We start from the raw sequence: 11,917 nt of genomic DNA, 5'->3' as shown, positions 1-11,917 counted from the left end.
ATTTGAATCTTTACATGTGGGAGCACTGCTCATTAAGGGCATGTTTAAGAGATCTGCGTCCAAGAGGTTCGACAAGCAATTGAGCATTTTTTTTTTGGGTTTTTGGACTTTACTCATGCGATCCTTTATGCAAATCAAGTGCTAGTTATATTTGTATCTTTGTTGTGGATAACCCCTTTGGCTGAGATTTTTGTGAATAGTGGAGATGGTGCAACAAAGAGTGGATTTGGTAATGCAGAGAAATTGGTGGGGAAATGGGGTTCTTGCCTTCTGATTTTGGAAGCTTTAGGAAGTGGTGCTTGTTGGGGTCTAGTTTGTTGCAGATTGTGGCTTTTAGGCCTAACATGCTGCATATTATTGCAAATGAGGATTATCCCTACCCCCATTGAACCACCACCATGTGAGGAATGACAATTTTGGTGGCCCAAGCTATTGCAACAACAATAAGAAGAAGATTGGGAAGTAAACATGACTCCTCAACCACCAAGATTGGAAAGAAGATTGCTTAACCTCGAACCTCACTATGGTTTTCACATAAGAAAAGTAAAAAACCCTAATTTCAGAATCCATCCTCATCAAAAATTGGGTTTCATTAAATAAATGGCATTTCTTTAATAATCCACCTCATTGTGCCGGAAGGGAATCCATGTGGGTAGTTAAATGCCATCTCATTAGTCTTTTGCACACCTGGACTGTCGGCCGTTAACGATTTAAACGCCGTTTCCAAAAAGGACTAAATTTATCATAAATTACATTTTTCATAACAACAATAAATAGAAAAAAAAAACTAAAAAACAAATCGAACAAACTTGACGAAAATAGGAACCATCAGTAAACCTTAATTTTTCATATCTAAGTTTTTAACTTTAAAAATCTCTAGTTTCTCTTGTGGGATCATATTTGTAGCAGTTATTTTAGTATTTTTATAGTAATAAAATACAATGATATAGAATATAATTTTTAATTTAAAGCTAATTATGTTTATTTTTTATATATTATTATTTTTCATACATTTAATTTAAAAAATTATATAAATAATTTAAATATTAGTATGATAGAATTATTTATTTTTAAAATTTTAAAAAAATATATCAATTTTTTAAACAAAAATAATTTTAATTTTATATTAAAATTTAAGAATTAAAATAATATTTAATATAAAATTTAAGAATTTAAAAACATATTTAACTCTTGTTATTATTTATTATTTATACGAATGCAAATATAATTTAACACTGAAGCAGACTTGTTGGATTTCTATTTGTCTTCTTTATTCTGTAATAAACGTGAAGAATTCGTATCTACAGTTACATTTGGCGTGTGTTTGTTTATTAGTATCCATTCCCATTTTTCTACTTAAGAAACTAAACTTGATAACGAAAAATTGCTAGATTTACATATAAGGTTGGAGATAGTTCTCTCCTGAAATCTTTTCATTGTTTACTGTAGAGATCTATTGCAATATAATTGACCTTTCTTAATTTGAAGACCCCCTCTAACATTGTTCTTAATTCTCTGAACTTGTTCAGGATGAAGATTAATATGTGGTCATATAAAATTCAAGCTGATAGGTAACTTCGGTATTGTTTTTGATTCGGGTGGCTTTTATTTGTTGGAGCTATTATGGCCCCTAACGCAGGAGCTGAGAAGGCCTTTAGCTTTATGATGGACTTGGGAATTTCTAAGGAGGAGGTGAAGCCAGTGTTGATAAAGCTGTTAAGAGTTTATGAAGGAAATTGGGAACTAATTGAAGACGACAATTATCGGACACTTTTAGAAGCGTACTTTGATTTTGAGAAAGAGCAGGTTTCCTCTAACTTCATTTTCTTTTTTTCTTTTTTGAATACACACACTTACAAATTTTAGTTTTTTTTTAATTGAGGAAATTTATTTTAAGCATTAGTATTGAATATTTTTGTCAGCGTAATATTAGTTTTTATCTAACACGTATGTTGGTGTGATATAACTGTAACTTCACTTCTGGCGATTACAAAAAGTAGATTTAAAATGTGAATTATTATATCATCAATCAATAGGAAAATAGTATTATTAAATATCTTATGGAAAATCCACTTTAAGAGACTAAAATAACAAAATTCAAAAAATACAGGAATTGTTTTTTTTTCTTGTATAATTTAAAAGTTAATGCCTTTGTTGTCTTCTTCAAAAAGGTAATTGAAGGTGAGAGAAAACCTAATGCCAGTGGTCATGGCCAAATATCAACAGGGGAACCATTCTTGGTAGATGGTGATGACCGTGTTTTACCAATCATGGACAGCTCAAGCAAAAAGTTAAGTGCAGAAGTCAAAAAGTCATCCTCAAAGAAAAACATTAAGCCATCTCAAACATTCACAGAAGATGATAGGCCCCAAACCAGTTCACAAGCATTGCATTCAACGATGAGTGAGGCCAAAAAGACCTCTAATTTACCCCGTGGATCAGCTAAGGACAGTTCACAAACATCTGCACGGCACCGTGGCCAGATCGAGATGAACCCTGTGAAGCCAAGGGCTAAAAAACCCAAATTAGTTTTTTCGACGAATCATAATGGTAATCCTGCCTTCTTTATCTTGCAATAATTTCTTCTTTTTAGATTATAATATACTTGCTTCGATTTTTTTATGGGATTACATGTAGGTTTTTTCTTTAGATTTTACAGGTTAGCGAAGTGTGGGTACCCATGGTTGATGTTTGGATGGGGTTTTTCAGAAAAAATATGAAAAATTTTTATCTGATTTATACGAGAAACTTAGTTTATAAATAAATTAACTAAAAATTAAAAATTATAAAATAAACTTTTACAAATGAATTTGTTCTTATCTTTTTTGTGAAAAATGGAATTTGAAATTGGAAATGATCGTTCCTTGTAGTCGGTGTATTTTTTTTTTTTAAGTTTCTTTTTAAGAATTTGAGATTGACTCCGTTTTTTTGGTAAATTTGTGTGTGTCTATATATATATATATATATATATATATTACTAATATTTTCTCCAACAATATAGTGTTAGTGATTTTTGTAAGAATTATAGTTGACAATATTCATGATTTATTGGAATCAATTTTCTGATGTGAATTTTTGTTAATTTAAGATAATATAATCTTTTCTTTATCTTAAAATTAACTTGGTGTTTCTGTTTTTGGAGAATTTGGATACAAGGAGTTTACGAGTTAGTGTGATGGTCAATATATTCAATTATATAGAAGTGTGAAAATGGGTTCAAATTGGTATGTTAACTCGGTTCACTAATCGGGTTAGGTTAGAAAAAAAATCATTTTTTTTAAATGTTGGTTAAATTTAACCTGATTCACTTGATAACAAATAAATAAGAGAGAGTTTGACCCGAAACTTGCCAACATCAATTATTTTTTTATTAATCATTTTTCATCAATATTTTATAATTATTTATTATTTATAATTATTGAGGTGAACAATTTGGTACTTTTACATACATTACTATTTAATAATGTTTGAATAATTTGAATGCTTAATTTATTTGTTTATATCTACATTTTATTTTTTTAGTACTATATTTATACTAATATTTGATAAAATAAGTGAACGTTTTGATTGTAGATTTATAAATAGATGAGAGGAGTCAATTCACTTTGATTATGTTGAAACCAAAATTAGACTTAACATGACTAGGTCCCCAATGTTAGAGTAAACTAAGACAAAAGGGGATGAAACATATTATGAGACACTACGAGGAAAGAAACTATGACTATGCTCGCCTAATTGACACGAATCACACTCCAAACTGGATAAGTTAGGAAATGGCGGTTGCAATTTAGCAAGACTGGGATGATCTAATTGAGTATGAAGAAGAGAATGAGATTCCATAACTGTGCCAACATGTGTAGAAGGACGAAGAAGATAAAGATCATGAGACTCTCATTCGGTGCCAATCACATTTTTGGAACTCTGATCTAGTAAACAAACAAAATTTATGGTAAAAGAAATAACACAATCAAGAGTATAAGTTAGACGACTAATGGATAATAAGTTAAAAGGAATAACATAATCAAGATAACAAGTTAGATGCCTAATTCAACCTCACAGAACCAACTTAGAAGTTTGCATCAACTTATATATTCTAAGCTGACTTTATCTTTAGTCGATGTGGGATTTTCAACAATACTAATAACATTTCCCTTCAAGTTGGTGAATGGATATCTATCGTTCCCAAGTTGCATACGTGATCATGAAATCGTTTAGTGGGAAGACCATTTTGTAAACAAATATGCTAACCGAGGCCCATATGGGACATATGAATTAGTGATAAGGTCACTATCTAGTTTCTCTTTAATAGTGTCAATCTATCTTTGTGTGTTTGGTCTTATCATGCTGAATTGATTGTGAACAATGTTAATAGCTGACTTATTATCACAATAAAGTATCTTTTAGAATAATCCTTAGCCATAACAATTCACACATCCCTTGTGGTATAACTTGGAATTCATCCTATGCGCTAGACCTTGCAATAACATTTTGTTTCTTACTTCTCCAAGTCACCAAATTTCCACCCAAGAACATGCAATATCCTTAGACGGATTTGTTATCTATGACAGAACTTGCATAATTTGCATCAGTATACACTTCTATTTTTAATTTTTCATTCCTCTTGAACAATAATCTCCTTGGACTTATCATCAAATATTGAAGGATTTTGTTTATAGCTTGTAAATGTCTCTTCAAAGTTTGTTCCAATACGTTCAAATTCTGAAGTCTACATCTTTTAATAGTTGAGGTAACTTAATGAAGTGTCTCTTAAGACAAAATCATCTCAAAGGTCACTAACACCAAAATAGACAATAGACATTATCTCATCTGCAATGGCTCTAACGCTACCAAAATTGAAAATAGGAACAAACATCATGTTCATTTCAATATTACAAATTTCAGCGTTTCAATTTAATTTATTCAAATCCAATCTTATAAGATGAAGTTAACACTCACCTATTGTTATAATTTTTCTATATTTTTAGTCGATGTTAAATCTCTAATGTACCACTCTCATGATCAAAACATCAAGTGAGAGAATAGAGTTGTGTCTGATAATGAGTGATATGATATATTCAAAGAAACCTTCTTAAAATAGATGCTAATAAACTCTTATACGTGAGTTTTTATGTGTTGTTTTCACTTTATAATGTTTTTGTGATAAAATATTGATGTGTAGTTAATTTCTTGTTGATTTTCTTCAGCAGGAGATCTTTGTGTTAAACCTCCGTCAAATCAGGATCAGGATTTGCAAAGTAAAAATCTTGTACCAGCCTGCATCAATAATACCCGTGCTTATAATGGAAATATTACAATCGCTAGTTCTTCACGTCTTGAAGAAGTTAAATTATCTTTGAATTGTGAGTCAGCCTTGGCAGGACTAAACTTCCGTATTCCTGATTTGGATATTGCTATGAAGTTCATGGATAGGAAGTACCTTAGCTCAAGCAAGACTGCTGACCCTCAATTTTCTACGGCAAAGCTATTGAATGATCTTTGTAGCATTTTTCTTAAGCTGGGGCTTCGAAAGGGGTCAAATTCCAACCTAGCCAATACACATACAGAATACGCTAGTCTAGAAGAAAGGAAACCCTTTAATTTTATCAGTGACATGACAAAAGGTTCTGAAAAGGTGAAAATATCGTTAATAGATGAATTTGGCGGTGAAGCCTTGCCAAAGTTTAATTACATACCATGCAATATAATATATCAAAGTGCTACTGTAAATATTTCTTTGGCCCGGATTTCGGATGAGGGTTGCTGTTCTGATTGTTCAGGCGACTGTCTTTCTTCATCATTACCATGTGCGTGTGCTCGGGAAACTGGTGGAGAGTTTGCGTACACTCCTCAAGGTTTGTTGAAAGACGAATTTCTAACTGCTTGCGCGACTATGAAGACTGATCCTAAAGATCATCATTTTGTGTACTGTCAAGAGTGCCCTTTGGAGAAGTCAAAGAATGAGTACATGCCTGAACGATGCAAGGGACATATGGTAAGGAAATTTATAAAGGAATGTTGGAGGAAATGCGGATGTGACATGCTTTGTGGGAATAGGATAGTGCAACGAGGTATTGCATGCAAATTGCAGGTATGAAATTCTATGAATACTCATACAATAACTTATACCAATTGATAAAAATCATGAGAAAAGCCTCTAAAGTGACACTTGTTCTTTGCAATTGGCTCATTGCATCATTAGCAGTGCTACAATTGTTGTATTTGATTTTGTTGAATATATTCTCAGCTTTTCTTCTTCAGGTGTTCTTAACTCGAGAAGGTAAAGGATGGGGCCTTAGAACGTTAGAAGATTTGCCAAAAGGAACTTTTGTATGTGAATATATTGGAGAGATATTAACCAATATGGAGTTATACGATAGGATAGTGCACGAGAGTGGGAATGACAGACATACATATCCTGTAACTCTTGATGCGGACTGGGGCTCAGAAAAGGGGTTAAAGGATGAGGAGGCACTATGTTTAGATGCAACATATAATGGAAATGTAGGAAGGTTCATCAATCATAGGTAACCATATAAAATGAAACCCTTCTGAAATTCAACATTTTCCATTAAATATTATAATTTCGTTATAATGCTCTGTTTTTTTTTTTTTTTTTATCCTGGTAAGTGATATTCAAACACCAATAGTTATATACGGTGATTTTGTTGATTTTGGTACCAATTTCTTTTGCCCACTTCTTGCTTTCGTTTAAAATGTTTATTTAATGATGTTATTAGTTCGACTGTTCTTTGATTGAAAATTTTTAATTACCATCTTTAACAAAAATGTTTATTTTTATTGTAAATTGAATCTGATACCATCCGTACAAATGAGTTACTGATCATTTGAAGTGTTTCGTTCTCCCCTGTTTCCGATTCTTTCTTTTCTTTGCATTTAAGTAACTGATGAAAGTAGACGACAGAACCGTTACTAATGTTTGTGTAATCGCAGATGCTATGATGCAAATCTCATAGACATTCCCGTTGAAATAGAGAGTCCAGATCACCATTATTATCATGTAATGATTGGTTAATTTTATATTCACATAGTTCTCTTTAACATTTTCTTAGTTTTGAGTAACATAATAAAATTTCTGTTTTTGTTCTTTCTGTGCAGCTTGCCTTCTTTACCAATAGAAATGTAAGTGCGTATGAGGAATTGACATGGGTAAGTTGGTTGGACCGAATTTTTATTCGTGCGTTTTTTTTTTCTTTTTTTGTAAATTCATAATATGAAAGTTTAAAAAAGTAATAAAAATTATTTTATCTATGTATAAAGGATTAGAAGACATTGAAATTAATTTAGAAAATGTAATTAAAAATACTTTCAAATTATATTTTGCCTTATCTAAAATCTAATCTAAATCGAATTGTAAACATTCTTTCCTATCTTTCATTTGATAATATGAAAGTTAAATAAATGTAATAAAAAATGTTATCTATAAATAAAGGATTAGATGAAATTGAAATTAATTTAAAAAATGTAATTAAAAGTACTTTCAAAATATATTTTGCCGTATCTAAAATCTAATCTAAATCGAATTGTAAACATTCTTTCCTATCTTTCATTTGATAATATACTTATGCCTTGATATACGAATTAAACAATGATTGTTATGCTGTGTTTTAAGTTAGCGGTGGGAAGGCATAGACGCTACTGTCGTAATCAATCCTCATACGTAATTGATATTATATGCAGGATTATGGTATTGATTTTGATGATAAAGATCATCCTATTAAAGCATTTCGGTGTTCTTGTGGAAGCGCCTTCTGCCATGATAAGAAACAAAAAGGTTAGTTCCATTAATCAACTGTTTTCCTTAGTTGCGGAATTCCTCACCCCTAGATGCAAGTGTTAACTTCTGTATTTCTAAATGGCTGTGTATATTATTTGTAGTAAAATCTCTGTACATTGTTTATTACACTTAAACAAAATCAAAGAGAAAATATATTTTAGATAGGTTTCACAAGTATCTCTTAAGTTATGGGATTGATATTGAAACTCTAGATTAATGAGATACAATGAAAAAAGGAACTACTTAGTTAAGTCTATTACGAGTCTATTAATAAATCTCTAAGTTGATCATTGCATCCAACAAACTTAGTACAAATTTTCTTGGAACAACTTTTCTCAAATATAATGTCAATCGATTTTTATGTGATTGGTCCCCTCGTAGAATATAAGATTGGTAGCAATATGAAATGTTGGTTGATCATCACGAATACTTCTTCATTGATTAATCTCACAAAATTTTAGTTATTGGTGGAATTTTTTTATGCACAAGTTCACAAGTGAGAATTTATTTTCCTATATTTAATTTCAAAAGTTGATCGTACAACTACATTTTTTTTTCTTATTTTTCTTGGAAATATTTCTTTCAAGGAACACACAATATCTTGTTGTAGAGTATCTCCTCATAGGAGATCCAAACCAATCAATATCACAATACCTAGATATTTGGATATTCCCTTTATATTCATATTATAAGGACCTAATGATCTGCCTTATTGTGTCCAAAGAGTACTTTTAATATCCAATCGTAAAGGACTAATGATGACTAGTTATCATGGGAAATAAAAGGCAAACAATCATCATGATGGTTACTAGAGAGAAAGTATCCATATAACGTATGTTATTGATAATTTTTTCTTGGATATCTAGGGCAATGGTAAGCTGACCAATTCCTTGAGAAAGAGTAACGTAATATTTGTTCATAATATGTACATTGAGGACGGTTTTTACTACTATGTCTTCTTTCACTTGTCTTAAAACATTTTATGGCTAGAAACATTGACTTTTTAAGCTATGATTGCTAGTGTGATCAAAATTTGGATTAATTGCACGAAGAAACATGATCGTAGGGTATCTTCTTAGCATAAAAGATTTATGTCGTGATCAATTTGTTCAAGAGATTGAACATGTTTAAGAGAATGTCATTTGCAAAATTACTACCAGACTTCTTTCTAAAAGATTGTACATGTTTTGTGAGTTTAAAGGATCAATTGTATTGGGCTGGATTTCACTTATTAGTCGCAACATAACAAATATTGAAAGTTCATCTTTTGTCTTTGGGTAGTATCTTCTAGTGATATCTCTCTAACATCTCTTTCCAAGTGAACATGAAAGTCTTGGTCAGAATCCAAAACTCAACTCTTTCTATATGACGTTATGGTTGGATAACCTAAAAAATAGTGTGTTGATCCAAAAGTCGTTTGGTACCTGAAAAGAGGAGTAAAACAATGACTTTACAAAGAGTAGATGGTAGTCAAACAATTGACCGCAAGGAAGGGACAAGTAAGGTCTATGAAACCATACCCGGGAAGAGTGTGTGGGCAATAACGATTTAGAAAGTGATTAGTCTTATGAGGGGGATTTAACCATTTTCAACAACAACGAAACTTAGAGTCAAATTCATATAAAGGCCAATGAATTTGTAGGTCCTTTTTTATATTGTGTTTTTCATCTCTAATTAATGTTACTTAATGTAAGATATGGACTCACTTAAATTCTTAATAATTTGTTTTGGAAGTTTCACATCGCTTAGAGATAAGACCAATTTACATAAGTGAGTGTAAATCTTACTTTTAAGTTGGTTTTGTGGAATTGAATTAGACTTAAAATTTATTTCTTAACATGGTATCAGAGTCAGGTTAGAGCCTATCTAACGATATTTGTTGTTTGTTGAGCATATTGTTCCATCCACTAATGGATCACCTATTAATATCTCGGCGTGAGGGGGTGTATTGGAAGACTCACATCAACTAGAGATAAGACCAATTTACAGTATATAAATGGGCTGAAACTTCACCTTACAAGTCGGTTTTGTGGGGTTGAGTTAGGATTAAAATTTATTTCTTAGCAATCTCTTTCTCAATAGTTAGTCCCCTCATATTTATAGATCCACTAGAATGGAAACATTTCAAATCAGATATACTCTTTAATGGGACATGTTTGCTTGAATCTTTTGTCAAGAAGACTTTTTATACAAGGATGTACTATGCTTTTTTTAGCCAATCATCAAAGCAAACCATTGATTTTGATACCATTAATAGATTTTTTGAAAAGATACAATGGGGATATTCATAAAAGTGAACTAACCCAAAACATCACCTTTAACACAACTTTAAAACAATGATTTTGAGTTTTTTTCCTTATATGATATTTAATTTTTTCATGATAGATTTTTTGAATGAGACATCGGGATTATTAGACACCGTGAACTAATCCATATAGTAGACCAAGATGTCATATTCAACTCAAAACTTAAGACATTGAGTTTTTGGGCTTTCTATTTTATATGATATTTAACTTTCTCTTTTTTATTTGTACTCAACGTGGAACTTAACAACTTCTAAGACTCTAGGTGTGTACATATAGTTACAACTAAAAAAATATATACTTTAAGGATTGTGTTCTTATAAATAATCTGTATTGTTGCTTGAACGAATAAATGAGAAGAGTTTGATTTATGATTGATCAACTGTTATTAGGGAAAGGAAAAATAAAAAAATCAGGTTCTTGACATATTCTCTTCATTGACTCCTGCGAAGCAAACCATGATGAACTTGGTGCCGTGGATCAACATGGGTGAGGTGGCTAGATGCACAAATGAGAATAGTTTTCACTTTTATTTGTATGCAAATCTGATTTTGAATTCTGTTATTCTTTTGTAACAGCTTTAGTTTTAAGATTTGTAGTTTGAAATGTAATAAATTCATTTAGTACAAATTTAAAATATTTAAAAAATTATAAATTTAGTAGATAGAAAATAGTCTAAGTTTTTAGAGGAAAAGTAAAAACGACGCAATTGTTTTAAACTTTTTAGTAGTTAATTATTTCTAATTGAATGTTCTCTTGCATTAGTTCTCTGTGCCCTAATAATTTGTTATATATGAATCTCTTGACCTCTAACCAATATTTTTATAACTAGAATAGTGATAGGGATGACAACGGGTCGGATCAGACACGGATAGTACTTACATGTAATCTGACCTGACAAAAAAAAGTTCACCTGCTATTTGACTTGTTATACGGATACTTGCTTAAAAATATCCACGGATATTTTAAAATCCACAAATATCTATAAATATTTAAAAAAATATATTTTTATAATTTATTAAAATAAAATTTAAATAGAATTATAAAATATATATATATATATATATATATATATATATATATATATATATAATATAAATTAAATTAAATATAAATTAAAATTTAATTTTTGTTTCGGTTGAATTGGTGTGATGGTCAGTCGTCCTTCTTTGTTTTGTTTTCTTTTGATCTTCAATCCTTTTTGAAAATGTTTGACTTGCATAAAACACTCGGACGTTCAAGATATAAAAAAGTCTAAATTTTATTAGGATAGAAGGGAAAGATTGTACTTAGACATCAATTGTATATTTATAGAGCTTGTGGTAGGCAAGTTTATTGATTAACTATTAATGCAATATATTTTTAGGCAATCGAATCCAATAATCGATAATTAATATCGTATATTTTGTAAATAACGTATATTGTGAAGAATAAGACAATCTGACCCATTAATTAGTGCAGTATATTTTTAGGTAATCATACCCAATAATCAATACTGTATATTTTTTTGTAAAGAGTAAGACAATTTGACCTATTTGTGGGTAGTAGAGCCGTCAAAATGGGTCACAACTTGTGGGCCAATCCGGCCCGTCACGGGTTTGATCTGGGTTGGATTTGAAAAATACAACCCATTTATATGCGGGTCAGATTTTAACCCGACTCATTTAGACTTGGCTCATGCGGGTTGAACCTGTGGTGAGCCGGGTTGACTTACTAACCCACCTACCTAATTTTATTTTTTTAATTTTTATTTTATTTATGAAACCCTATAAACTAAAATACTTTCTTCACTCACTATGTATACCAAAAAAGTAACCTC

The 11,917-nt window shown here is 30.8% G+C and overlaps 1 protein-coding gene across 2 annotated transcripts; it reads left to right on the top strand.

Annotated features, from left to right (window-relative positions):
• The first annotated feature begins 1,388 nt into the window (after positions 1-1,388).
• On the top strand, positions 1,389-10,746 carry LOC106754148 (histone-lysine N-methyltransferase SUVR4). Of its 2 annotated transcripts, none has more exons than XM_014636132.2 (9): positions 1,389-1,404; positions 1,530-1,806; positions 2,172-2,550; positions 5,208-6,088; positions 6,259-6,524; positions 6,952-7,018; positions 7,117-7,167; positions 7,699-7,792; positions 10,491-10,746. In XM_014636132.2, the coding sequence occupies exons 2-9, from the start codon at positions 1,624-1,626 to the stop codon at positions 10,520-10,522; spliced, it is 1,953 nt and encodes a 650-aa protein (XP_014491618.2). In that variant the 5' UTR covers positions 1,389-1,404; positions 1,530-1,623; the 3' UTR covers positions 10,523-10,746. The 2 variants fall into 2 exon arrangements, with proteins under 2 accessions (XP_014491618.2, XP_014491616.2); XM_014636130.2 differs by having other exon boundaries at positions 5,205-6,088.
• Positions 10,747-11,917: the final 1,171 nt, after the last annotated feature.

This window comes from Vigna radiata, unplaced genomic scaffold (genome assembly GCF_000741045.1).
Source record: "Vigna radiata var. radiata cultivar VC1973A unplaced genomic scaffold, Vradiata_ver6 scaffold_83, whole genome shotgun sequence".
NCBI classification, from domain to species: Eukaryota; Viridiplantae; Streptophyta; class Magnoliopsida; order Fabales; family Fabaceae; genus Vigna; species Vigna radiata.
This window is presented reverse-complemented; position numbering and strand designations above follow the sequence as displayed.

Excerpts from the sequence above, each read along its gene's own strand:
- LOC106754148 (XM_014636130.2), top strand. The coding sequence starts at position 1,624 with ATGGCCCCTAACGCAGGAGCTGAGAAGGCCTTTAGCTTTATGATGGAC. Across the intron at positions 2,551-5,204 it reads TTTTTCGACGAATCATAATG|CAGGAGATCTTTGTGTTAAA; the intron begins GTAATCCTGCCT and ends GATTTTCTTCAG. Across the intron at positions 7,168-7,698 it reads CGTATGAGGAATTGACATGG|GATTATGGTATTGATTTTGA; the intron begins GTAAGTTGGTTG and ends TATTATATGCAG.